Consider the following 27,680-nt stretch of genomic DNA (forward strand, 5'->3'; position numbering starts at 1 on the left):
CATAAACTGTAACAAGTATAACAGCAAACATTAATTATTATATTACTTACACTGAAAGCATCAATTTTATAAAATTTAGGGTTAGTTTTCTTTATAGTTATAAAATCTGTAAAATAGACTTTACCATGATATCGTTTCGATTTATTTTGTTCAAATAGTTTTTCAACTTTTTTAATTAGTTCTTCTCTAATATTTTCCAGATATTTTCTTTCTTCCTTTACTTGTTTCATTTGTTCAATAATCTTCTCTCCTAGAGAGATTATAACCCATACTCATCAATTCTGAAAAGCTAAAAGATGGTTCATATCCCAAAAGACAGAGTTACAAACCTGAAAGTGTATAAAAAAAGAATAATATTTATTCAAAATGTATGTTTTTCTTTCTGGCCTTACCACTATGGAGAATATGGAGGAGACATTTTGATTTTCTTGGATTTATAAAATAGTATATTTCTTCTGTATTTACACAGATGTGTGTAACTAGGTAGTCAGGTTACATTTTCTTTATAGTTTTTTTAGTTTTAGTTTGGTACATTTATTTTGGGCCCAAAGTTACTGTCATTATTTATATCTTACACAGAAAATGCATATTTGAGAGTGAAATAATATTAATGATTAAATATGCACTATAATCAACATAACATTAATATTATATATAATTTATAGTAAAATATGTAACATTTGCCATTTAACAATTTTCTGTGTACAGCTAGGTGGCATTACATTACTTACAATGTTGTACACCCATTCCCACCACTTTTGAAAAGCATTCATAAATGGAAACTTTTTGGCCATTAAACAATAACTCCTCGTTAACATAGTTCACACAGAATTATCCATACTTAGGATGCTACAAATACTTACTCTCAATTTTCAATAAAGAGGTGTCAGTTAACCTTGAAGAAACTCGTTGAGAAGGAAATGAAGGGAAGTCAATGAGATCTGGTAGTGTGATGTGCTGCTGCTCCTTGTCACCCACCTGTAAGCAAGCGTGAGAGTGAACAGACCGCGTTTGCTCACGTGCACAAGCAATGCCCTTTTATTACACAGCGGCGAGCCCAATTCTACACCTATAGTATAGATCCCTGCTCATCTGCTCTCCATGTCACTATGACGACAGAATAAACAAAGGCTTTAAAATTATCTTTCTGAATGGGATTTCTAAGATTTTTAATCTTAGTCAATCAATATAATAGCTTCTTAAGATAACTATGATTTTTTTCACCCTGTCAATTTTGATAATTTGTAATTGCCAATAATCTAGAAGTCTATCACATTTCCAAAACATTACCATTTTGTTTTGTATCTTATTCTTACAAGCCGTTTTTACCGTTTGTGTTTATATTTCCTCAACTTATTTCTTCCTCTACCCCTTCCTTCCTTCCTTCCTTCCTTCCATTTATCCGATATCTTTCCTCCTTCTCTCCTCCTCTCCCTCCTCCTGTATTTATGCACTTGTTTCTGTGTATGGTATATGCCCGTGGCCCTCCCTCCCTCCCTCCCTTCTGTCTGCCTGTCTTTCCTTCCTCTCCTCCTGTATTTATGCACTTGTTTCTGTGGATGGTATATGCCCGTGGCCCTCCCTCCCTCCCTCCCTCCCTCCCTCCCTCCCTCCCTCCCTCCCTCCCTCCCTTCTGTCTGCCTGTCTTTCCTTCCTCTCCTCCTGTATTTATGCACTTGTTTCTGTGGATGGTATATGCCCGTGGCCCTCCCTCCCTCCCTCCCTCCCTCCCTCCCTCCCTCCTTTCTGTCTGTCCATCTTTCCTTCCTCTCCTCCTGTATTTATGCACTTGTTTCTGTGTATGGTATATGCCTGTGGAGGTCCAGAGGACAATGTTCTCTCTTCCATCACATGGGTCATTGTGTCATCAAGCTTCGCATCAAGAGCCATCTTGCCAACTCTTGCCTCAATTTTCTTAATTTTCATATTTTACCTATTCTTAATAAAATAACTCATCATGTTGACGTTTCTCTCATTACTTTTATAGAACTTGAATGGTTTTCAATCTGCTAGGTTTTTTAATTCTCTAATTTAGTAGTTACTGCTTTTAAAATTAATCAAGTCTTGTTCATATTTTGTTTTACTGTTTCTGCAGCTTAATTTAAGTTTCTCCATGATAAATAAGAATGTCTCTATAGAGCCCTCCAAATACCATAAAAGGAAGGCAGATAACTTGTATGTACAGCATAAGATCACAGAATCCTGCAATTTACGTACAAGTGTGGAAAGAGGAACTGTAATCCATAGTGTGGTCAGGAGCTCACACTTAAGCAAAGTCAGATGCACACTTATATTACAGAGACAGCATGGAAATATCAACTCTGCTCCAATCTAGAAGGGCAGGACTCCACCAAAGCAGTATTTAGTAAATCATAGCACTGTGAATGAGAGGGTTCAAAAGCAAGGAACTGAAACTATAGGGGACTGGAAATGGCTATGAGCAGACATCGTTTCTGAAAGAGAGGGGAATGCTTTGAAAGAAGAGGTGTTTTGGGGGCTCATGGCCGAGATCAGAGTTGCACTGAATTAGTAGAAGAGAACGGCTTAGCCACCGAACACATCTGTATCTGACACTCACTGCGGGAGGGAGAGATCTGTTTTGGCTCTACTTTAGAGACCTCAGTGCACAGCTGGATTTCCCTACTATCGATGTGTCTGTGATGAGTGGACAGTGGCAGCATGACTGTGTGTGTTGTTATTAAAAAAAAAAAAAAAAAACAAATGGCTCAAGAGAGAAAGTCACCCCGCCACAGAGTTCAGCAGAGGAGCTTTTTATTAAGGAAAAGGGATTGTAAAGGGGAACATAGTGAATTGGCACTGGTGATGCAGCTGAGGGGTATCCCGTCAGAACCCCAAGGCAGGCCAGTGCAGATGCCTGAATGCTAACAGTGTAGCCCACAAAACTATTTACTTCCTAGTGGCCATGCACCAGAACAAGAATGGCTACCAAATGGCTTGCTCTTCTCCTTGTATTCTGTGCAGGTCCCAGCATGCTGGAGGGTGGCATCTCCACTTAGGGTCTTCACCATTTATCTCCCCAGAAAGACCCTCTCATTCAGAAATATGCCCTACTAATTCCTAGGCATATTTCTGTAATACAAATAATATAAACCAAGAGACAGATAATTGGGGTTTAAGTTGAAGGTCAGAAAAGCAAAGCAGCCGGACACTAGCTCTTACCTCCACCTCAGGCTGAAAGGGCTGTCCTGTCTTCAGTGTGGCTAGAGACTAATTCCTTCATGAGACCCTCTGCTTCTTCCTTTGATACTTCTCAAATCCTGGGATTAAAGGTGTGGGATCCCAAGTGCTGAGATCACCCTTGTGTGAAGTGTTTCTCTTTTAGACTGGATCAATTTTGTATAGCTCAGGGTTGCCTTAAACTAACAGAGATTGGTCTGCCTGCTCCTGAGTCCTGGGATTAAAGGTGTGTACCACACCACCTAGCTTCTATAGCTGGCTTTATATTCTGCTGCTTCTAACAAGCTTTATTATATCATAAACACTATACCACCACATATTTCAACCCAATTAAGTCAACAATCAATATTTATAGTCATAAGGTTTGCTGTTGTTTGCAGGGGAACTAAATGGAGCTATATGTGTAAAATGCTTATAATAGTGCCTGGAAGAGATACTCATAGTTAGCTATTACTAAGTCTAGTATTGCAAGCAACTGAATAATCCCCTAATTCATGCTGCAGATATTTACAAAATTCTCTCCATGTCTTCACTTCTTCAGAATACACTGGTGATATAGATATTCTCCATTAGCTCTTTTAGACTGTTGCTAGCCACATGAAACAGATCCAAAGTCCCACTGCTACTAACTGAGAACTGATAATAACAATCAACCCCCTCTATATACCTTTCAATATACTCAAGAAATCTGTTCTAAAGAGTGGAGTTAATGAAATACATCTGTCAGCACATTCAATTACAAATTATCTAACAAAACCATTGATTACGGTTAGAGTACCTTAAAAACAGCAAAAGCATCTTAAAAAATGATTTAAAAAGCTGTTGTAGATTACATTTTCTCCCCACTTATTTGGGTATATTATTTCTTCACAAAAGCAGAAACAAAAATTGAACCATGTAGTGATATATTATAAACAATATATCACCGCAAAACCACTAATGATACTACTGATATTACAACAATACACTTATGGCATTATAAATAAATGCAGACACTTAATCCATACCTCATATTTTAACTTCTGGATTAGTATTATGTTGCAATGCTACATTTAAATAAAAATTGTAATGTCATACCGGTTTGGCCTGCTGTCTATTGATAGTTGCATTGCCATCATCATCTTTCCAAAGAAATGGACTTTAAAGGGAATAACAGATTTGAAAGTCATATTAAAACTTGATTCCATGAGTATTAGTACTTAAATGTTCATATAAGAGAGTATGATTTGATGTTACATACACACAAATGTAACTTTGAAAACGTTTAAATACAAATCTAGATGGGTGGTTTGTATCAATAGTCCTAAGTGTTTCCCTGGATGAAGCAGAGGACTACTTGAGTCTAGGAGTTCAAGACCAGCCTGGGCATCAAACATAATAGTGCAACTCTACTGCTTATTAAAAAAAAAATCATGCTGGGCTATATATTTTCTCCCATACTCATTAATAGTTAACACAAACTATATTTATTATGAGTAGTAAAATAAGACATCATTATGGATCTAAGCCAAGCTTAAAAATAATTAGAAATTTTAGGAGCATTAATTATTTTGTGAATGTAATTTTTTTCTTATACAATTGTTGCCTAATTTGAAAAGACTGTAATTTAAACTGTTGTATAATAAATACATTCCTTTCCTTATACTCCAGACTAGAATATGTGTTATCACCATTTTACTAATTACCTTTTTAGGTTCCTGCAACAATCATTTGACTCTTCCAATGATCCTGGCAACTCGGAACTTTCACAGTGATTTTGTGCTGTCTGGCTTTCCCCAGCTGATGTTACTGTTCAGACATGGCAAATAAAATTAAAATCTTAGGAAAACAGTGAAAAGAGCATTATTTTCACACACACACACACACACACACACATATAATATAACCTTATCCCATGAACTTTGCAAATACAAATGCATATTTCCTGGAATGAGTTTCACAAAATATTAGTTTATATGATTAAAAGATTCTTTAGTGAACTCAACTCATCACCCACCCTCACCAACAACACAAACATATACATGTGTACACACACTACTGCAATATTTCCCTATGTGCAACATGAATCTGAAAGAGGAAAGGAGTTAAGTTTTATCAGCTTAGTCTTCATAAAACCTTTTGTCTAAAGACACTCAAAATAACTGGAGAAACCAATTAAAGAAAATGCTGATGTGAAATAGAAGGAAACTTTTATATATATTTCACTTATAAAATCTCCCGTTGTTTTAAGTAGCAATCTTGGGGATGGAGAGATGGCTCAGCAGTTAAGAACATGGACTACTCTTCCAGAACCTCCAGGTTCAATTCCCAGCACCTACATAGTAGCTTACAGCCACCAAGGGACCTAGTGTTCTCTTCTGGCCTCTGGAGAACTGGCACACACATGGGTACAGACATACATGCAGGCAATACATACACACATAGAAAATAATAATAATTTAAAATAAATAAATCTTTAAAAATTTAAAAAACAGTAATTTTTCAAATATGTCTTTATTAACACTAATGTTCATGGGCCTGTTAATGTAGATCTTTGTAGATTATTTCCCCTAATAACCAATATTTGAAAATTTATTAAAAAACAGTAAGCCAAATTGATATTTTAAAAGTCATTTTACAAAGGTTGTCAAATCACTTTGTGGGGGCTGGAGAGATGGCTCAGCAGTCAAGAGCATGGGCTGCTCTTCCTGAGGAACTGGGTTTGATTCCCAGCATGGTAGCTCACAGCCACCTGTTAATTCTTATCCCAGGGATCCAACACCCTTTTCTGCCCTCCTTGGACACTAAATGAATGTGGTGCACGGACATACATGCAGGCAAAATACACACACACACACACACACACACACACACACACACACACACACGCTTTGTTTTCAAACTGAAGCTGCATCTTTAACTTAACTTCCACCTTTACCAGTTGACATTGACAAAGGCAAGCAAATGGGAATTTTCAAAATGACCTAGTAAATGTTAAATGACTAAAAACTGGAATCAACAGCTGCTTAAAAGTAGTAGTAAAACTCCACTCTGCTTACCCCAGCAAAGAAATGACATCGCAAAGCCTAGTAGACTTGTGGGTCCATTCTGGTAGATACGACACGTATTTGTCATTTCTGCCAAAGTCGGGCAACATGTAATATTTATGCAACTTCATAACAAGAAGGCCTATTTTGATATCTACTCTTGGAAAATTAGGCTGTTCTGGGAAAATATACAGATTCACAGGAAAAGGAGTAACTGTGAAACTAAGTTTGTACTGTGAGTTGTTTGTAGCAATGGTAAGAGAAATTTAAGCACAGAGATGAGATGGTACACTGCAGAGTAGTAACAATGTGCAGTGATTTTAATCAGCAGTGGAAGCTCAACATGCCTGTCGGCCAGTGCCATGGCCATGGGCTTTTACTAAAGCCCAACTCAAGTCCTGGCATTGCCCTAGCATGCATGACGCCACCACTTCCCTCTCTTTAAGGTGGCTTGGTGCTGGAGCACACTGGCCAAGCCGTGGAAGTCCTTGCCTTCAACATCTCAATCCCAACTGCCATTTTCCTACATCGGGCCTTCAGTGCCCAAGTCTGCTCTTCTTATTGCTACCTAAATTGTGTTTCTAGAACTGAAATTCAATCCTGTAACTCTAGTTAAATACTCCAGCTGTCCACTGAATTCTTTACTTTTCTCCAGAAATACAAGCACATGGTACATGTTTATCCTCTCTCCTCATACTATAATGGTATGAGTGCTTGAACAAATCCCCACTAAATCCTGAAACTTCCATCCACACCATAATTGTGAAGGAAGGATTCCAGAGGTATTCATGTTAGTATTTAAAAAGTTTCAGGTTTGGGGTATTTGGATGTTGGAGCACTGGACTCCAAATCTCATATTAGGATGTCCGAGCCTGTCTCCCCTTTCATCACACCTGTTGAACATACATTTTGCATGTTCTCACTGGCCATGCTTCTCCACTGAGGATAATTCACATCCAGCAATCCTAATAGGGTGAACCATATGGAAAGAAATGATCTCTGGCATTTTCTTCCATATAAAATAAACTGATAGACTATTTCCAAGAAATTCCTTTGCATATTAACCTAAATGATTAATAAAAAATGATAAATTCCTTCTTGTTGGATGAAAAGAAATGCAAATAAAAATTTATTGCTATGATAATTAGCTATATTACCATATACAGCTTGAAAGTTTAAAAAATATATTTGTCTGGGCATAAAACTGAGGATTGCTATTACTAAACTCCAGCTTATTGACAAAAATGTCTACATGAAGAAACGGGATGATACACAGTTCAAGGCTGTAGGGGAGGCTTGTGGCTCTGGAGGCAGAAGCATGTGACAGTTGCTGGTTACACGGAAATGACCAGGAAGCCAAGAGCTTGTGGTAGAAGTGGAACTGGCCTACAGACCCTGCACCTGCTCTAGGTCCTGTTGTGGAATAATCCTTTTGTACATCGGGAAGATGTGTCACTCTGGTTCAATAAAAAACATAAGGGTAAATAGCTAGGCACGGTTTCCAGGCAGAGAGGATACAGGGAAGAAAAAGGCAGAGTTGCCCGCCAGAGGGGGTAGAACCAGGATGGGCATAATGGAGACCAGGTAATGAGCGTGTAGAAGAACATAGATTTAAGAATGTGGGTAGAAAACAAGCCTAAATTAAGGCTGAGCTTTCATAATAGTAAATCTCTGTGTCATTTTTTGTGAGCTGGTGGCCCAACAAAAAATCCATCTACATATGGCATCCAGTGTGGAGGGTTGACTATCAAACATAGGGCCTAAGAAAAATAAGAAAAGTCTGGACAAGGAACTGAATGTTCTTTCCCAGTCCTGCAGTCTGGAAGCATACAGAGGTGTGGCTACCAGCTGTTGCCTGAAGGCTAGAGCCAGCCACCAGCACCATATGCCATTGCCATGCATTAACCTGAGCCAGACTGGTGGCTAGCAGCAGTTTAAGATTTGTCTCACACAGAGATCAGATTTGATGGGGGGAGACCCCCTGAAAATTTGGGCTACAGACATAAAGAAATAAACCTAAACACTACAAGACAGGTGATGTATATTTTACCTCATCAAACATAAACAAAACAATAATCTTTAACAACTCGTGCACACTGTGCATTCCATACTTGTGTTGATGCAGATGTAAGTGTTTTCAGAGGAAGGGGACCAGACCCAGATGAGGTCCAGCCTCTCAGAGTGCCTCTGTGGCAGTTTTCCTCAGAGCTCTACATCCAGGACCGCTTCAAGTCTGCTTACTGTGGAAAATTATTTTAAGGTGTGTTGCATTTATTTATGCATGGAACATTTGTTTAATGCTGTAAAGATGTGTAGCTTTTGTTTATGTTACATTTGTTTAACTCTGTGAAGCTGTGCTTCTTTGCTGTCTAAAACACCTGATGGTCTAATAAAGAGCTGAATGGCCAAAAGCAAGGCAGGAGGAAGGACAGGCAGGGCTGGCAGGCAGCGAGTATAAACAGAAGGAGAAATCTGGAAGGAAAAGGAGCAAGATAGAACAAGCAGAGGAGCACATCAGGGGCCAGCCACCCGGCCACCCAGCAAGACACACAATAAAAATTAAAGTAAGGTTATAGAGGTAAGAAAAGGAAAAAGCCCAGAGGTGAAACATAGTTGGGATAATTTAAGTTAAAAAAGCTAGAAACAAGTCAAGCTAAGGCCAGGTATTTATAAGTAAAAATAAGCCTCCATGTGTGTGATTTATTTGGGAGCTGGGTGTCAGGCCTCCAAAAAGAGTAAAGAGCAAAAGAACCAGAGTAGTAAGAATGAAATACAAGCAACCTCAGTGCTGGCTGAGATGGTCTAGCCCATAGATTACTGTCAGGACTACAGAGAACCCTTGCGCTTTCCTATTGCCCAGAGATGAAACGACCAATGTTAAGGCCAGTTTCCCAGGACCGGACCATTATCTCACTTTCCCCAGACTACAGGAAGCAGTCTAGAGAACACAATGCCCATATTCCCCAGAGGGGTAGGTGGCTTTGGGTTATCTGGTGGGTTATGGATGTTTGCCATCATTTAGGGGGTTGGTTACAATTTGTTACAAGTTATGGTCAGAAAGAAAGCTAACCAAAGGAGATTAGATTCCGGAAGGTCAAAGGGCAATACAGTGCAGAAATGGTGGGATAAAAGGGTGATTGCTGAGTCTACTTTTGTACAATCACTAGTCTCAAATATTTTTATACTGATGCAAATTTAAGGTTATTTTTATTAGACTGTATATGTTTCTATTGTTGCTTAAGATATTGTACCTATGCAGGTCATTTAAAAATGTAATATAATTTGCATTTCCCTGATAGCTAAGGATGTTGAGCACTTTCTTAAGTGTCTTTCAGCCACCACACCTAGTACCGTTCAGAAATACTGGATTTTAGTATGAATGTTTTCAATTTTTTCCCATTACTGTTTAGGAGATTATCTTGATACAAAGCAGAAATATGCCAAGAAGAAGATTCTCAGTAAGTATCAATCTTACTGGCATCAAGTAGTACTAAATATTAACACAAGAAATATGAAAAGAAAGTGATACGTTTGAAATATCATCTGGTGTAGAATGCATTCAGATGACAATAATAATAAGTATAATTAGGAAGCAATACCCATAGTTGTAATGGATGCTTTCACTGGTTTGGAGGAGATGTACTTCACTTACATTTAGTATACCTGTTTTTTCCTTGCAAATCTTCTTAGCCCATGAAATATGATGCAAATGTTCAATTGACATTTTTTTATGAACAGCTTTGTGTTTTTAAAGTTTAATTGAAGCATTTTGGTTATCTGTCACTTTGTTTGCATGGGTGTGTATGGATGTGTCTACCCATGTAGACATGGAAACCAGAAGTCAATCTTGGGTGTCCCTCTTCAAGTACCATGTACTTCTGATTTACTTTTAATTGTGTGTGTTTGTGTGGATATGTACATGAGCACAGGTGGCTATGGAGGTCAGAAGAAGGTATCAGATCTAGGCTGTAGTTAAAGGCATTTGTGATCAGCCTGATGCTAGGAACCAAACTCAGGTCCTCTGCACAAACAGTGAATGCACTTAACCTCTGAGTCACCTCTGCAGCTCCCTCTACTGTGTTTTTGAGACAGGGTCTCTCCCTGGCTTGGAGTTCACCAAATAGTAAATCTCAAGCAGTGTGTGTGCCCGAATGCATGCCATCATGCCCAGCTTTGCTTGTTTTGTTGAATGTGGGCACTGTGTACCGAGTTAGCGTCCAGCACATTACACTCTGAGCTGCCTCCCTGGCCCTTTTCTCAGTTTTGACAGAGTATTTCACTGATTTTCTTTCCCACCTATACGTTTTCAAGCTCCAATTAAACGACTGCATTCCTTGTATCTTCCCTCTATTTGTAATAGATTTGCCCAAAACTCACACACAGGCTTGGCAACTCATATTTACTACATATAATAAACTCCTCGTCTTCCCCATTTTAGTTGAAATCACCTTCTTCTTTCCAAGTATTTTCCAAGGAACTCGGCTCTCCAGGTTCATCCTTGGATAGAGCCGCACTCTCTGGCCTGTGCACTGCTCCATCAATCTCTGTTGTACCATCATTACCACCTTGCTGTTCATCTAAAGTCACTGGTGATGATGCTGAATAAACATTTCCTAAGTGGTCCATTACAGGAAGCAAATATAATTCCGGTTGAAGAGCCTAAAACACAGGAAATTTTTTTAAAAAGTCAAACCAACAAAATCTCCTCAGGTTTTAAAATCAGTTACGCTTAAGTTCATAGTACATACATATGGAGGAGCAAATGACTTGAGTTTCAGTTCCGATTCTTGCTTTTCCTTCACCTGGATGTAAATTCATAAGAAAAAATTAAATCTTTGATAATATTTTTCAGTTATTACTCCGTGTTTTTCTATGGAAGAATACAGCATATTAATACAATAGTAACTATGGCTAGATCACAGAGAACATAGAATGCAATCCTCCTTCTAGTCTCTGAACCAAACATAACTGAAATTCTAAGTTCTTTAAAAATTGTGGTAATAATTTCCATTGGAATTAGTGTGCAGCTGGTACTATTCTGTGTGCAGTACATAAATTAGCTCAGTTAATCTTTTTTTTATGGGATAGATATGGACATCATCTGTAATTTACAGATAGGGACATAGAGGCATAAAGAATTAAGTTACTTCCTCAGATCATGGAACTGGCTACAATCTGTGCCCACAATGTCTTCCCACTTCTCAATGAAGGTAAAGTAATTTTCATTAAAGGATTAACCATGCTAGTTATTTGCTCAAAAGTTCCAAGGCTTCAGAAAAAAATCATTAAATATTCATCTGGCATTCAAGACCTTCAGAAGTGTACTTTATAACTGGTTCTCTACCTTTTGCTCGCTACTTTTCGGCACAGTTAATATAACAAAAGGTATTCATTCTTTCTTTCTTGGTCGCCTGACTTGCCACTCCTCTCTTGGCTCATAACTCTTATCTCACCTTTCATTCTTTTTGAGATCAAATATTACCTTTCAATGTCTATGACTGAGTATCATTTCTCCCTCAGTGTCCCCGACCTACCCTCTTCTTCTGACAGAACATCCCATTTTCTTCAGTATATAAAATATGGTATCTGATTCATCCATATTATATAATTTACCCTGACCACTACAGCAAGTGCACTTTAAGGGCAGGCTCTATATTTATCTTTATATGCAGTAAAACATGAATTTGTTTAAAATAAGTATTACAAACATTTTAGAATTGGACCTAAATTATCTCATAGTAGGTGAAGGAACTGACTTGATAAACATCTAAGAAATGTAATTTGATAATGTAGACTTCGAAGGAAACATGCAAGAAAACTTACCACAGCTAAATTATTTCCAATGCATTTCAGAAATAAAAACTTTTCTGCAACAGCATCTACACCAAGAAACTCACCGAGGCGCTCCCTCAAAGCTTGTAAAGTAAGTTGAGGTGATACTCTGAAATGCCATGACATTATTTTGAATATATTAATGGTCTGGTCATTTAACTTAAATGTAAACACTAATTTAATGTCTTAGGTTTCTATACTGCCTGGAACTTTTTAGGTTTCAAGTAAGTATTTTTCAAAACAAACAATTAAAAGTATGGCTTTTAAAATTGTACAAATGAATATGGATTACAAAACTGCCTTTTTGTATTGAAAAGGAAATGTCTGTTTTTTAATCTATATCAGAGTTTTATGGTTTAAACAAAACTTGGAATTTATATACTTTTCCCAAAAATATTATTTTTGTGTGAAGATGGAGTTTCTGTCCCGACTGGTCCCGCAGCCATTTACTCCCAAATAAACACGCAGAAACTTATATTGATTATAAACTGTTTGCTCAACGGCTTAGGCTTCTTACTGGCTAGCTCCCTCTTAATTATTAACCCATAACTACTTGTATGTATTTCCACATGACCTCATCTTACCAGAGAATGCCCAGGATCCCACCTTCCCAGTGGCCACATGGTGTCTCCCTAGTGGCTCCTCTGCACCCCCTCCTTTCCAGACTTCTCCTAGTCTGGGAGCTCCGCCTATACTTCCTGCCTGGCTACTGGCCAATCCGCAATTATTCATCAACCAACAAGAGAAACGTGTTCACATCATACCGAAGGACTCCCCATCGACTGTGTATGGGTGCATACCACGGTGTGTACAGAGATCAAAGGACAGCTTTGAGCATTGGTTCCCCCTTCCATGTTCACGTGGTTCCACACTGAACTCATGTGGCTAGACTTGAGTGGTAGGTACTCTTAGTTGTGCAATCTCAGCAGCTAGGACTGTGAATAACAACTATATGCAATGTGTTTTAGAACACAAGGGAAATCAGTGTGACTGAGAAAAGTGATGGGGAATTTTAAGAGGTGAGAGCCAGATCACATAGTGCCCCGTCTATCTGAATGTGGAAACACACACACACACACACACACACACACACACACACACACACCCCTACAGTTTTATTCCTATAAAGACCTTATCAGTATATTGCTTTAACTACTGTTCAGTTCAACTGGTTTTGAATTTTTGATCATTTCTGCTGTTTTTGTGAATAATCTTAGTAATAAGTTATACACTGTTTTCTTGGCAGTAGCAGTATTATTAGTAGGTGATGTCTGTTCCTATAGCAATGTTTAAGCTACAAAGCTTATATATTTATTGCAGTACTGCTGATTACATCTGGTACCTCTTTTATACTCAACTCTTCCCCTGAGCCATATCACTAATATTACACTGTACTGTTTATTAACGGCACTTATTAAACTAGGAATGGATCCATCAAATCAACAAGGTATTTTTCACTTAGGAGATTTTCAATTTGCATGGCTATAAAAGACTTGCCTTATAAATCCAGCAGAAATAAACTTGTTAATAACTTCTACTGAAATAGTATTTAATTTATAGTTCCACGATCCTTCAGGGACATAAAAAACATGAAGTTCCACCAACTGGGTAAGAAAAACATCAGTTAAAAAATTTTTAAAGTAGAAAAAGAACCAAGTTATTTATTATACAATTTTAAATTAGATAAATGCAATTGAAATATAGAATGTATGCACTCATCTGAAAAAATGACAAAACAAACATTTGTTAAGTTGACCATCTGAAACTTGGTGCACATTTTCCTTTGAAATAATACTTGTTGGTTCACAGCTTACTCAACACCTTTGATAAATGACATTCTTCCTGTGGCATTCAGTAAGAATATTAGATGGTATTTTTCCTTGCTTCTTGAACTGAAGGTTTTGATTAAGCTGTTTTATAAACCAAATAAATCATGCCTATACTATTGATGATTAAACATTACCAATGACTTGGATGTTTGGCATATGCTAATTTTTCAAGAACAGAACATTTAAATGCTATTCCCTAGTTAGAATATGAAGTTAATTATCACCTTATCTTTAACAAATATATTAATATTTCCTGAATTAAATGTCTATGTTTATGTTTTAAAAGAACACCTGTAATTTTTATAAGTGTAATGGTTGAAAATTTGAGCATTGTAAATGTTTAAGTTAAATATTCTATTCTTTCAAAACACCACCTTATTCTAATATTATACTCCTGGCTTAATAGCAAATAATTCATCAACAATATTTTTCATTAAAACCATTAACCACTTAAAAACACATTAATCTGGGCAGTGATGGCAGAAACCTTTAAACCTAGCACTTGGAAGGCAGAGGCTGGCATAGCTCTGTGAGTTTGAGTCCAGTTTGGTCTACAGAGAAAGTTTTAGGACAGCCAGGGCTATACAGAGAAACCCTATCTTGAAAAGTCTGCCAGCCAGCCAACCAACAAAACAAACAAACAAAAACAACAACAAGACACATTAAAAGATATGTATATAGGTCTCTTGTTTTCTCTTGCATTAGATTTTAAAGTAGCATGATGACATCAGATCTTATCTGTCTTTAAAGTCCTTCCAAATTACCATGAATGTTTAACATTTTCCCATGTTTATTCTTTCTTCTTTCCTTTTTAAAGACAGGTTCTAATATAGCCTATGCTGGCCATGAACTAACTGTACAGGTGAGATAGACTTTAACTCTTGATCTTCCTGCCTCTATGTCCCAAGTGCTAGGGCTACCAGCATTCACCACCATGTGTGGCATGCCCTCTCTTTCTTGACAGAACAAAGTAAATCTGGTATGATTTCTTACCAGCTAGGGCTGTTACACAGGGAAACCCTGTCTCACGAAACAAAAGAAGCAATGTGAAGGAATTCTATCACGGAATAGAAGGGCTATGATGTCAGCTGTTGTACTCAATCAGATCAAGTACGTTTAGAGGAATTAACTAATAAATTTCCTGATGAAGAGGTGAATTTAACAAGAGTGGGTTAGTGATATGGAGCACAATTGGGGTAGATCAAGAACAGGAAGTTGTTGGTGGTTTAAGGAGGTACAAAATACTTGCCTGAAGAATTAGTCAAGGAGTGATACATAGCATGAAACCCTTTCAGCAAAAAGACTCCGCTTGAGACTCACGGTCATGGATTTAAAGTGAAAATGGCCCTTATACCTGCACATTCTTCAGAAAGTCTTCAGGAAGATTAGGTGGGAAATATATTCATCAGGGTTGTTGTTTATCAAAGAAGTACCACAAAGCAAGAGATAACAAGTGCCCAACCCATGAGCCAGGGTGATCCTGTGTCCTACAGAAGTTATGCTAAGTCTGGGGAGCATCACCAGTTAAGAAACAGCAAAAAGAGTGATAAGACCGATTTATTGCTGGTCATAATAGAGAAAGTGGCCCAGAGATACGAGAATCATAATCACACAATCTGATAATGTGATATGGGAAGTTGGGATCATCGTAGAATCAGCATCTAACATTTTATGTCATTCATATTTTTTCAAAATCAATGATAGGCATGATTTCTTACCTCTGATGAAGAAGGTCGACTTGGATTGAGCGACATATTGACCAGTGTCTCAATAGATAGTTACCAGGTGGAGTTTTGGATGTTTTATATATCTTTCTTCATTTAAGCAGCATTAAATAAGTGTTTAAATAGATTTTTGGCTTAAGATAGCATTCCAGCTATTTCTGGTCTCTGATGTGTTCAAAGGGTTAAAAGAAAAACATAAAGGCTTTAATACAAACCTATAATAGAAATATGAGCTTAGAAATATATGCAATCTTTTTATTCTCATTTAAAAAGGTATTAAACACTAAGTAGTCTGATGGTTCTAAGAAAATGTACACTTTTTATAGACAGCATCCTCAACTTATGAGGGTGCGGAATTGATTCTGTCCTTGAATTTTAGAATTGTTGTGTCTTCTTGAACTAGCTATATGTGACTTGATAGTTTCTTGAATGTTAATCATTAACAGTAAGCCACAGCTCTTCTGTCAGTTACAGGATCATAACAGTGAGTACTCTTGGTAAGCTACAAAATTCAGTAAATTAGTTGTATCAAATGCATTTTATTTTCAAATTATAATGGAGCCCCTTGCCAGTCAAGGATAATAAACTGTTAAATGCATTATGATGGCTTTTTGACAAGGACATGTTTAACTATTTGCAAAATAATTCATTTTTATAGGTCAAAATTGGGGTTAAACCCACACATAATGTAGAAATATACTTTTACAAGGGTAAAGCCTGAATTTATACTGATGGTCACTGAATGATGAAAACTGTTTTCTTATCCTATAGAATAAATATCAGCAATCATTCTAGTTGAAAATACTAGTCTTGGGCCAGGCATTAGTGGTGTATGTCTTTAATCCCAGCATTTGGAAGGCAGAGGCAGGCAGAGCTATGTGAGTTCAAGGCCAGCCTGGTCTACACAGTGAGTTCCAGGACAGGCTCCAAAGCTTTACAGAGAACCTTGTCTCAAAAAGAAGAAAGAAAAAAACTAGTCTTTAAATTATCAAGCATTATTTCTTTTGGTATTATTTCCTGTGGTTTTCTTCATAGAACTTATGGCAACTCATAATAATGCATGATGAAATTAAATATGTATATATCATAAACATAAGACTGAAAAAAACAGGGTAGCTGAAATATTATTCTAAAAAAGAAATTTCCAAAGTTGGCCAATCCTAGATGACACACACATACACTAACTTAATAAACCTCCAAGTAGCAATTTAAATCATACAAAATTTAAAAACTCTTCTGACCTTGTACTTAGGAAATACTAGTAGATACCACTGATTGTTTTAACAGTATCAAAATTGAAAGATTATTTTGTGGGCTATACAATCTTTTGAATCAAACTGAATCTAGAGAAAGAAGCCATGAAGCAGTTGTCATAGGCACAAGAAATGCTCACACTATGAGAAAGCTGTAATTTACTGAGATTTACAAATGGACTGTAAAAACAGATTGACTAAATTGACTATAGCAGGCAAACAGAGGGGGTTACACGCATACTGAACCTACCTATTAGCAATAAAGGCCAAATTTTGTTGCTGAGGTCCTGAACTTTGGATTTTCTCCCAGTTTGGCCCATGTGTGGGATAGTAATTTGGGGGTTTTCACACAGAATCAATGTCCATGACTTGTCTATGTTATCTTTATTATACTAACCAAATGTTTGACTAACTCGACTCTGTTATTAAATCAATTAATAATTCAATTGAAATTTAGGCATAATTAGAATTTGGAGTTGATTCTAACCAAATCATTTCATGTACTAAATCCTAACATAACATTTGGAATTTTCAAATTATTTATTTGTAATAATTAGCCAATGGTCAAAGTAACAATTCAAACAAAAGGAGATTTGATGTGCAAAGATGACTATAGAGATCTAATATAGTCTGTCATGCACTGCAAAATCTTGTCCAAATTCTGCCAAGAATGGACACTCTTACCATGTGTACTAATTCCAACAAATGGTTGCCAATCGGTCTAAAAGTGAATTGTTTAAGTTGGGGGATACAGTGCAGTAGAGGATCACTTGCATAGTGTGTGGAAGGCCCTTAGGTTCGAGCCCCAACAACATGCTAAAAATATAAAATAAAGTAAGTTATTATTGAAAAGCATCCCAAGGCCACATCTGGTCTTAACAGAGAAAGACTACAGAGATCTTTAAAAATAACATTGGGATTCAGGTACAGAGCTAAAATCAAATTTTAGTAATTTCTGGTATTCTTCAAGGCAAATAAGGATTTGAGTAATTTTTAGTAATTGTTTGATTTAATACTAGCTTATACAAAGAGATACTCAGTAACCACTAAAATTGGAAGTTTGACATAGGCTACAGATAAATATAGCAGAACCCCACATAAAGCAATCAAATGATTTGGGCACTAAAAAAGCAGGTTCTAGTCCTCTATGGTATACAAGACCATTCATTGTGGTCTATGTCTCAGTGCCTTAAATCTAACAAGAAAGTGACTTAGGCTCATTAAAATCCTTTTCAGTTCTTAAATTCATTAAAACAGTGACAACGCCTTTATTCAGAAGTAGGAGAAATCACAATACACTCAACCTAATGCCAGATGACACAGGTCTTTCTGATCCCGATAAATTCAGGTTCTACTTCTGAGAGTTTTGTCCTGCTTAGTTCATGGAAAACCTAATAAAGCTCCAACCCTCCTAAAAGGTAACATGTGTTAGCTAAATAAGTTGCCCAAGGATGCCCCAGAGCCTATGTGCCATTGTGTTAATTAGGACTTGTGTGCTAATTAAAGAATGCAATCTGGGCTCTGTTGATTTGGCCCCTTGGCAGCCACAGCACCTCATACAGGGACACAAAACAAAGGAGCTGTTCACCTTAGGACATGGAAGACGCCAGTCCTACTGTCTCCATCAAAACTGTGCTCATTTACACAATGGAATGCTACTCAGTGGTGGGGGCACAATGGAATCTTTAACTTCCACAGGCAAATGGATGGAACATGAAGAAACCATCCTGAGTGAGATAACCCAGATTTTAGACTTAGAGTAAAGAATCACCAGCATGCAGGACTAGGAAGATGGGGAGAAATAGAAAAAAAAGGGGGGGAGGGGAGGTACCATAAAAGAGGGAGCCATTATAGGTTTGAAGAGAAAACTGACTCTAGAGAAATGTCCAGAGACCTACAAGGATGACACCAACTAACAAACTGAGCAACAGTGGAAAGGCTACCTTAAATGCCCTTCCCTGATAATGAGATCAACGACTAACTTATCTGCTATCATAGAGCCCTCATTGAGTAGCTGATGGAAACAGAAGCAGACACCCACAGCTAAACACTGAGCAGAACTGGAATCCAGATGCAGAGAGGGAGGACAAGACCAGGCTGCAGAAACCCACAGAGACAGCTGACCTGAACAAGGAGGAGCTAATAGGCCCAGACTGATATCTGGGAATCCAGTATGGGACTGACTCAGACCCCCCTGAACATGGGTCTCAGCCAGAAGGCCTGAGCAGTCTAAGGGAACTCAGACAGTGGAGCCAGGATGTATCCCTGGTGCACAAAAGGACTTTGGGGACACATCTCCCATGGAGGGATGTTTCCTTAACCTAGAGGCAGGAGGGAGGGCCTAGTCCCTATTCCAAATGACAGATTTTGTTGATCCCTCCTGGAAGGCATCACCCTCCCTGTGGAGTGGGGGATGGGAGGGTGGGAGGGTGGGAGGGAGAGGGAACTGGGATCAATATGTAAAAAAACCCATAAACCCTGTGCTCACCTTCCTTTCACTAGGCCTCCAGTGCTAAGGGCCTGCCTTTCAACAGCACCACAGGCAGGCTTCAACATGTAGGCCTTATGCGTGTATTTAGGACAGAGCCCATAGCATGAGCTGAGGTAGAAGGAAAATGTAACCTTTCGGAATAACAATATTTAATATCCCATTCCCTGAAAATGGGTGATAACATGCATACTTGTTGAGCTAAAAACCCAAGTCTTATGACACAGTTTATTACTGGCTAAAATTCTCTTAACACAATTTCCTTGTAAGTTCCATAATCAACTATGAAAATTGATTACTATATCAATATATGGGCAAAGCCATGGAAAGAAAGTCATCACACGTATATAATAGGATAAAATAGGATATTTTTATTCAATATTGAACAAACACCCAGTGGACGGAAGTTGAGTAAGGTGTGTAGGCTAGGTAAATTTAAATTGGCAGTGTCTGTTGACAAAGCACAGAACGGTAAGATTTCTTGCTTGTGGTTTCTTGCCATTACTGTTAATAGGTTCTCTTGTGTCAAGTTACTTTTGACAACAAATCATCTAAAATGTAAATATATGGTAAAGCCTTTGAAATATTTTAGAACATTGTAGAAGACTTTTTTTTTTTAAAAACGAAGCTTTTATTAGCTGCTGATCTTCACGAACTGCGTTTAGTGCCCACAGCATTAGATGCAAATGAACTTAGGGGGGATTGTTTGCCTTCCTTTCCTATGCCTGTATGGACTGCTTATTAGACATACTATTGAGACTGAGAGAATCTGGTGTTTGAGACAGCAATACACTCTGAGGTTACCTAACTCAATAGTTTGGAGAAAGAAAAAGGAGAAACTTCCTGGGACCAAGGCGAAATAAACTGTTTATTCTCCACATTTACTAAGTAGTGTCTCTGAGCACTAACTGCTGGGCTCCGCTCGGCGGCGCGGGCAGTTACGGACCCCGCCCCTCCGGCCCGGCCCCGCCCTCCGGCCCCGCCCTCCGGCCCCGCCCCGGGGCTCGGCCGCCGCTTCCCCCGCCCCGACAACCGCGGCCGGCGGCGGCATCACCGGGCGTGCGAGTCCCCGGCGGCCGCCCCGCGCGCCCGCACACAGCGGGCTCCTTACCTCCCCTAAGCAGCCCCGCTGACGCGGAAGGCGCCGGCCCGGGCGTCGGGCCGCCCCGCCCCCGTCGCCGCCGCCGCGCCCACCGGCCGCTCCGCCCCTGCTCCTCAGTTCGCGCCCGCGGGGCAGCCGCCTCCACCCCGCCCTCCCCGCCCCGCCCGGGCGGCGGCGCGCATGCGCGGCGCGCGCGGCGCCGGAAACTTGGGCGAAGTTGGGAGCCCCGCCCCCGCCCCGCCCCGCCCCGCCCCGCCCCGCCCCGCCGCCCCTCGCTCGCCCTGACGAGTCGGCACGGCTGTCCCAGCGCCATGTCGGGTTCCTCCAGCGTCGCCGCCATGAAGAAGGTGGTTCAGCAGCTGCGGCTGGAGGCCGGACTCAACCGCGTGAAGGTGGGCGGGCGGGCGGGCGGGCGGGCGGGCGGTGGGCGCGGGCCGGGGCGGCGGGCCGGGCCGGGCCGGGGGAGCGGCGGGCCGTGGGCCGTGGGCCGCGGGCGGAGCAGGGAGCCCGCCCGCCCGCCCTTCCTTCTGCCGGCCCCGCACACCGAGCCTCGTCCCGGCCGACCGACCTTGGGTCCACGCTCCCCGCTCGGGTGCCTTGAGACGGGCGTCCCGGGGCCCAAGGCGCCCCTTGCTCGGTGCGGCCTGAACAAAGGCGGCCGGCCCGGCCCGGCCCCGCCGGCGCGGCTCGCTCGGGTCTGGCCTTGCCGGGCCATCCGCTCCGCTTCTCTCCTGCCCGAGCGGCCCACGGCGCCGGCCTGGGCTGGGCGGGCTTTCGGGCGGTTGCGATCGCCCCTCTCGCACTGTTGACTTTTGGGGAAAGGCCTTCTGGAAGAAAGCCCGGTGCTCAGACGCTGTTCTGAGGACTGTTGGCTGATTCTAAAAATCCTAAACAGATTGGCCTCGGGTTACAGGAGTATGGGATACCTCCCGTGACTATAAAAAGAAACGGCAGTAGAAGTCACCCTGCTAGACGCTGCCAGGTCCCAAGGAGATTGGCTTTATATTCAGCAGGCTCGCCTTTAGTCCTAACGTGCTCTGTGGAGAGGACTTCTATTTGGCTCCCAAGTAGAAATGTCAGGGACTGCTGAACTTCCTTGTGACCTTAGGAGGGCAGGGAGGGAGACGCCCATCAGTCGGTTTGGACTCCCATTTCCCTAACCAAATTCTCACCTCATCCAAGTGACACTCAGTCTTGGCCGGAAGCAGCCTGTTGATCATCATCGTTCATATGTTAACTATCATAAAGTAGGCCGAGAAGAAAAAAAGTAGTGCTTGGGGAGGAAATAAAAGGAAAGGCAAGGTGAATGTAATAATTAGAGAGCAGTGCTCTTAGCCCTGGTGGCCAAAGACAGACTAGAAGAACTTTTCCTTGAAAAGCCCCCTGCCCACTGGCTACTTCTTAGCTTGGTCTTTGTGTAGCTTATTTCTTCTGAAGGCTCCATCTTGGAATCATTTAAACCACCACAAACACACAGTTTTGGAGTTCTCCTAACAAGGCACATCTCGGGAATTTTAAATGAGTATTTCTAAGGTTCCTAAATTAGGTTGGGTGTCATTAGACATCATCCATGCCATGTTTATGCTGGGTAGTTCGTGTGTGTATGTGTGTATGTCAAAGCTAGTGTAAACTTACTGTTGTATTTTAGTTGGTAATTGTAACAAGTGTTTTACAAAACTCCCAAAGGTGGGTGAGGACACCTGGAAGCATGACTAATAGTTTCTGTGTCAGCCTACTGGATGGAGAGCCTTGGGTCCCCTTTAACATTTCGCGTCTCAAGTCTGATTAAAGTGCTGTTTTTTCACTGTGGTTATTGGGCTAGGTTTGTTACCATTGAAATCCCAGCTACATTGTCAACTCCGACACCTTCCCTGAAGTGAGCGCCTTGTCATTCATTACTCTTCATTACTCTCAGTGCCTAGAGTATATACAGTCCACACACACATAATAAGCAGGCACTTGATGCTTACTGATGAACAAAGCCGAGTGAGTAGTGTAATGTGAAAACGGACTCTTTACCCTCCATACATTTTAAGGGCTAAAGCAGGGTATTGCTTTTTATACAAGCATTTAAAAACTGCAGAAACCTCATATTTAGAGATAAACATGGTCACAATATATCTGTTATCTGAGGAGGGACTTTTGATATAGAATATCTGTAAGGATACACCACCAGGGTAATAGACATTCGTTGTTACCCTTGAGATGGCTGAGATTGAGAATAAAGTAAATAAGGGAATTAGATGGTTTAGGTGCATTGTTAGTCATTCATGGTCTACATAGCTGTTCAGTTTGTTGTATTTGGTATTTATATTCAATCTATGAGTTTGAGATAAGGTCTTGCCAAGTAGCCAGGCTGGCTTTGAAAGCTGACACAGATAGCCTCCTGCTCTGTCTCAGGTGACTTGAAAAGCTAAGTGTACCTTAGTTTAACAACAATTGTGAATGCGTGGTGTATATGGGCGTGTACAAGGTGCATATGGGGAGGTAGTTAAGAGGGCAGTATTACAGAGTTGGTTTCTTCTTCCACTTCTATGTTCATTCTAGAAATCAGACTCAGGCCCAGGTGAACCACCTTTCTTAATTGCCTGTCTTTAAACAACAGTGTTTGCCTCAGACGTGATTTGGCAGTATCCAAGTAGGATTTCAGTATTGGTTTCTATACTCTTTATTTCCTAGCCAGAATATATAATGGTAGGTGCTTGAATGAATGAATGAATGCATGTTTCTCTCTTACATGCAAGATAGTATAAGGATGGTGTAAACTTAAAGAATATAATGAAGTGTTTGGTTGCCTGAGTTTTTTCATGGGCATTTCCTTTTAAGACAGTTTCCCTATGATGTTAATCTTTTTGTTGTACTACTACTACTGCATATTACTTTCAATAATAAAAAAAGAAAAAAGAAAAAAGAAAAAAAAAGCCATTGGGTTGGGGATGTGACTCAGTTGTTAAGAGTGTTTGCCTGTAAATACAGAAAAGCTGAGTTGGATCCCAGCACTTCGTAAACTTGACTTTTTGGGGCAGGCCTTTAATCCCAGCACTCAGGTAGTAGAGGCCAGAGGCTCAAACATTCAAGGCTGTTTGCCATATAAAAAATTTGAGGCCAGCTTGGGCTATACAAGAGACAAAACAAGCTGTTAGGTCTTGTTGAACAGCCTGTCATAAACACAAGACAGATAAATGGGATTGAACTTTCTTTGTATTGACTCATTTGATGCTTTTAGTAAGTGGAAAAAGTATTACAAATCAGTTTCATTGACTAAATGTTTTAAGTTTAAGCCAGTATAGAACCATTAGCCATCAATTATTTTTAGGCACTGTTTATTTCAAGTGTTTTCAGACGCATAAAGGCCATTAAAACCTTACCAAGAGACATTTCTCCACTCTTTGTTACTTTCAGGTTTCCCAGGCAGCTGCAGACTTGAAACAGTTCTGTCTGCAGAATGCTCAACACGACCCTCTGCTGACCGGAGTGTCTTCAAGTACAAACCCTTTCAGACCCCAGAAAGTCTGCTCCTTCTTGTAGTCAAATATCTTAAGGTAAGTTTTCTTTATATAAAGGGAGAACCAGCTTGGTCTTTTTATTTGTAGCACTGACAGCATCTATCCCTATAATTTTGTTTTCTAAATTTGTTTTTTGAAGGTCAGTGAAAACTTGATTTGTAGTCATGAGGACTAATGGTTTCTATTTTTATTATAGAGAGTGCTATGTAATAACGGTTAAAAGGTATGGGAGACTCACAAAATTTCACTGCTAATACAGGCATGTTTGTAAAAACATGTATGTTTGGAGCTCCTGAAGTACTAATTACTTTCCTATCAAATTGAAATTTGAACAGAATTACAGTACTTACTCTAGTGAATTTGGATAAACATTGTAGGAGAGATAGGTGGTTGGGGTAACTGAATAAGCAAACATAGCACTGGCATCTGGAATAAGAAAGAGGAGCAAAGAAAGATAAAACACAAGAGATGTATACTTGTGTTGGCTGTAGAGTGGATTTGAGGATTAAGACAGTAAATATCACTTGCTGCTTTAGTACACCTGTCAAGAGTTCATGTTCATGCCCAAGGCCAAAAGATGTGGCCAAAATTGCTTCTGCTTCGGCTAATTTAGATTGTTGTAATTAACTGTGGCACATTAGCTAGTATTGAATTGGGAAGCAAACTTAAAATATTTTAAAAATACACTGTGTGTAGTACACACCCTTATACTAACATTCTGACTTGAAAAGTCCAGGAAGCTGCTTCCTAAAATACCTTGTTGCATAGGCTTTGTAGATTGGGAGTGTCCAGGAAGTGTAATTCCATTTCCAGTAAATATTAATGATTAATTAAGATGAGTAAGTTTTTTGAAACACCAAGGAGGAGAATAAAGCTGCTTTTAGGTAACCAAGAAATACTGGTAACAATCCAGCTCATGCCTTCATATTTAACAGAGTTAATATTTTCTGGCTTTTGGCAGTTGTCACTGGGGATCTCTAGAGTTTTATATAGTTGTGATTTACTAAAGATTCTTTTTAGACTCAGTTCCTGCATAATTAGATTCATTTATTTTCACCTATTATAAGAAGTTAAGTCTGAGGTTCTGATAATAGCCTTTTTGTTTTTAAGAGTCCACACTTAAGAACAGATTTCAAAATAAAATGAAGGCTGTTAATTCTAGCTTTAAATAAAAGAAAATTTGGATATTATGGTTTGAAACAATTTCGAGTAAGAAGAGGGTATTTAGATGTAAAGGCACTACTTTGTAAAAGCACTACTTACATGTTGAAAGTGATATGGGTCCTGGGTAAGGACTCTAGACCTGCATTTCTTTTGTAAACTATGCTGATGGTCTAGTGTACGTTAAAGGCATGGATTGAGTAAAAGAAAATGACTGGCATCTATATACCCATCCTTTAAAAATAAAGCCAGCTTTAGCAACTTAGTAACAGAGAATGCAAAAAGGAACTGACCATTGTTGTTATGTGTTTCCTGTTAAGATCTCTATCTTAGTAATCTTCACAGGGCTTTCAGCAGCTGAGCTGTATGTAACACATTTACTTTACTTACTGTCAGTTTCCAAGTTTGAGACCACGGCCAAGGCTGACATTTTGGCGTCTGTCTGTGTGTTGCTATTAAGTGAAGTTAAATGTTTTCTTCTGTTCCCCATGCCCAAGGTTTAGTGTTTGTTACCAAGCACTCAAAGTTTTAATTTTTGTACCTTATTAATTTTTAAAGCAGGTTTTGCTGTTACTCCTTTCTATAGTAACCTGTCGTGAAGTTGTGCCTGTTTTTTCTTTTTCCTATATTCATAAACTTAACTGTATCATAGTTTCAAGATAATATTTTTAAGTATGTAACTACTGATTCAATTTTGAGATGTGTTTATCCCATATGGATTGTTCAGTCGTTTAAGCTGTTAAATAGTATTCTGAGGCATACATACTGTCTATTCATTCTTTTAATGGGCTGCCGCATTAAGGTCGTTGATGCTGCTGAGAGCAGTCGTGTGTTGAGTGCCTTGCAAGTTTTCAGTGTATGGATGAATAGAAGTGATCGAATCTTTTAAATCAGTAGTGTGTTTCTTGTACGTTTTCTATATGAAGGTAAATAGCAGTGATTGCATCTTATAAATCATTTTTTCAAATGATCTTTGGATTTTCCTTACTGAATGTTTTTATATTTACCCTTTTATTATGATAATCAGTAGTAGTCTTAGTGACAGAAAGATAGGTATTCTGCCAGTTGTGAAAATGGGGGAAAGTTGGATTTCAGTGCCTTTGTAGATTGTATCTTCAAAAGTAAACAGATAGACAGGCTTAGGCTCAAGTTAATTGAAAGGGGTTGACTTATGGTGTATGTATACCAGCAAAAGCTGAAAATACATCCACCCTAACCTGTCAAGCCTAGTGGTTTAGCACAGCCAGGGGCCAGTGGTTGAGCAGTCTGAGAGTGGATTAGGGACTGTCACTGCACTGTGGTATTGCACAGCATCTCAGAAATAGACCACTTTCAAATATAAAACCATTGTTGCCTAAGTATTAGTGATAAGAATGTTTAAAAAAGTTATTGATACTTTACCTTTTTCCCTCCTCCCTCAGGTTTCTCACTTTTCATGAACCAGTGACTATTCACGAGAACTAAATCTGAAGTCTGTACAAAAGCTCTGTAACACGTGCCATGATATACAATCTTCTACTTGTCAGTTCTTAACATCTACCTCTCTGAATTTTCATGGATTTCTGTTTCACAAGGTTGAACTATTTTATATACACTGGCTGTAGCATACAATAAAACAGCTTACAAATTTCTGGCCCTGTTATTGTTGTGAAATGTGCAGTATATTAATCTTTTCAACACCAACTCTAAGATTTAATGCTTTACAGTAGCCAGGCTTCTAGCTTTCATCAGTTACAGGAATTATTTGAAGTATTCCAAATATGGGGAGTATTTGGAATATTCCAAATATGGTCAGAGTACTTGCTCTGTGATTACGCTAGTTCAGATCCCTGCCATCTATACAAAAAGCTGTGCATGCTTGTAACCCTAGCACTTGGGGGATATGGTTTGTTGGTCTCTAGCATGGGCTAAAATGGTGAGCTGTTGGTTTAATAGAAGACCCTTTTAATAAATGAGGCAGAAAGGGATTATAGGCACTTCACATGTCTTCTGGGCTCACATAGACAACAGAAGATTCCAAACAAAACCCTTTGTAGTGTGTACTTAGCAATTAGACCAGGAATAGTTGTTTCAGTTTGGAAATAAAGAGTCCCATTAGAAGAATCAAGAACTTGAGGCTGGTGGTAGTGTAACATGCTTTTAATCCCAGCACCTGGGAGACAGGTGGGTGAACTCCAGGCCTGCCTGATCTGTGGAACAAGTTCCAGGACAGCTAGAGCTACACAGAGAAACCCTGTCTCAAGCAACAGCCCCTGAATGAAGGAGGACAATAGAGGGCAACTGGGTAAAAAAGCAAGGTTTAACTTCCATGACCTGTGACTTTGTGTCAAGTCCTGGTAATCTAGCCTCACAGACCCGTGTATTAAATCAGGGTTACACACCAACTATCAACAATACTTTTTCTAGCCTACAAGTTCTTTTATGCAAATTAGAAAGTTTGAATATTAATTCCAACAAAACTATTCACAACTAATTTGAAATGACAGCAAGTTTTAGGACTTTTAGACCCTCACCAAAATTATATTTTCTACAACAAAGTAGAAATTAATGGCACTTGGTCA

The 27,680-nt window shown here is 39.4% G+C and overlaps 1 protein-coding gene across 1 annotated transcript in view; it reads right to left on the bottom strand.

Moving 5' to 3' along the window:
* Positions 1–20,592, bottom strand: part of Spata1 (spermatogenesis associated 1) — a 31,487-nt gene extending 10,895 nt beyond the window's left edge. The window contains exons 1-10 of the mRNA XM_051195001.1: positions 20,462–20,592; positions 15,604–15,774; positions 13,554–13,660; positions 12,048–12,165; positions 10,973–11,026; positions 10,673–10,883; positions 4,884–4,977; positions 4,276–4,336; positions 864–978; positions 125–250 (exon numbers count right to left, since the gene is read on the bottom strand). Of these exons, the coding sequence (XP_051050958.1) occupies positions 125–250; positions 864–978; positions 4,276–4,336; positions 4,884–4,977; positions 10,673–10,883; positions 10,973–11,026; positions 12,048–12,165; positions 13,554–13,660; positions 15,604–15,639 (922 nt within the window). The 5' untranslated portion in view covers positions 15,640–15,774; positions 20,462–20,592. The remainder of the gene's footprint in view (positions 1–124; positions 251–863; positions 979–4,275; positions 4,337–4,883; positions 4,978–10,672; positions 10,884–10,972; positions 11,027–12,047; positions 12,166–13,553; positions 13,661–15,603; positions 15,775–20,461) is intronic.
* Between the last annotated feature and the right edge of the window lie 7,088 nt (positions 20,593–27,680).

Source organism: Phodopus roborovskii, unplaced genomic scaffold, assembly GCF_943737965.1.
Source record: "Phodopus roborovskii unplaced genomic scaffold, PHOROB, whole genome shotgun sequence".
NCBI classification, from domain to species: Eukaryota; Metazoa; Chordata; class Mammalia; order Rodentia; family Cricetidae; genus Phodopus; species Phodopus roborovskii.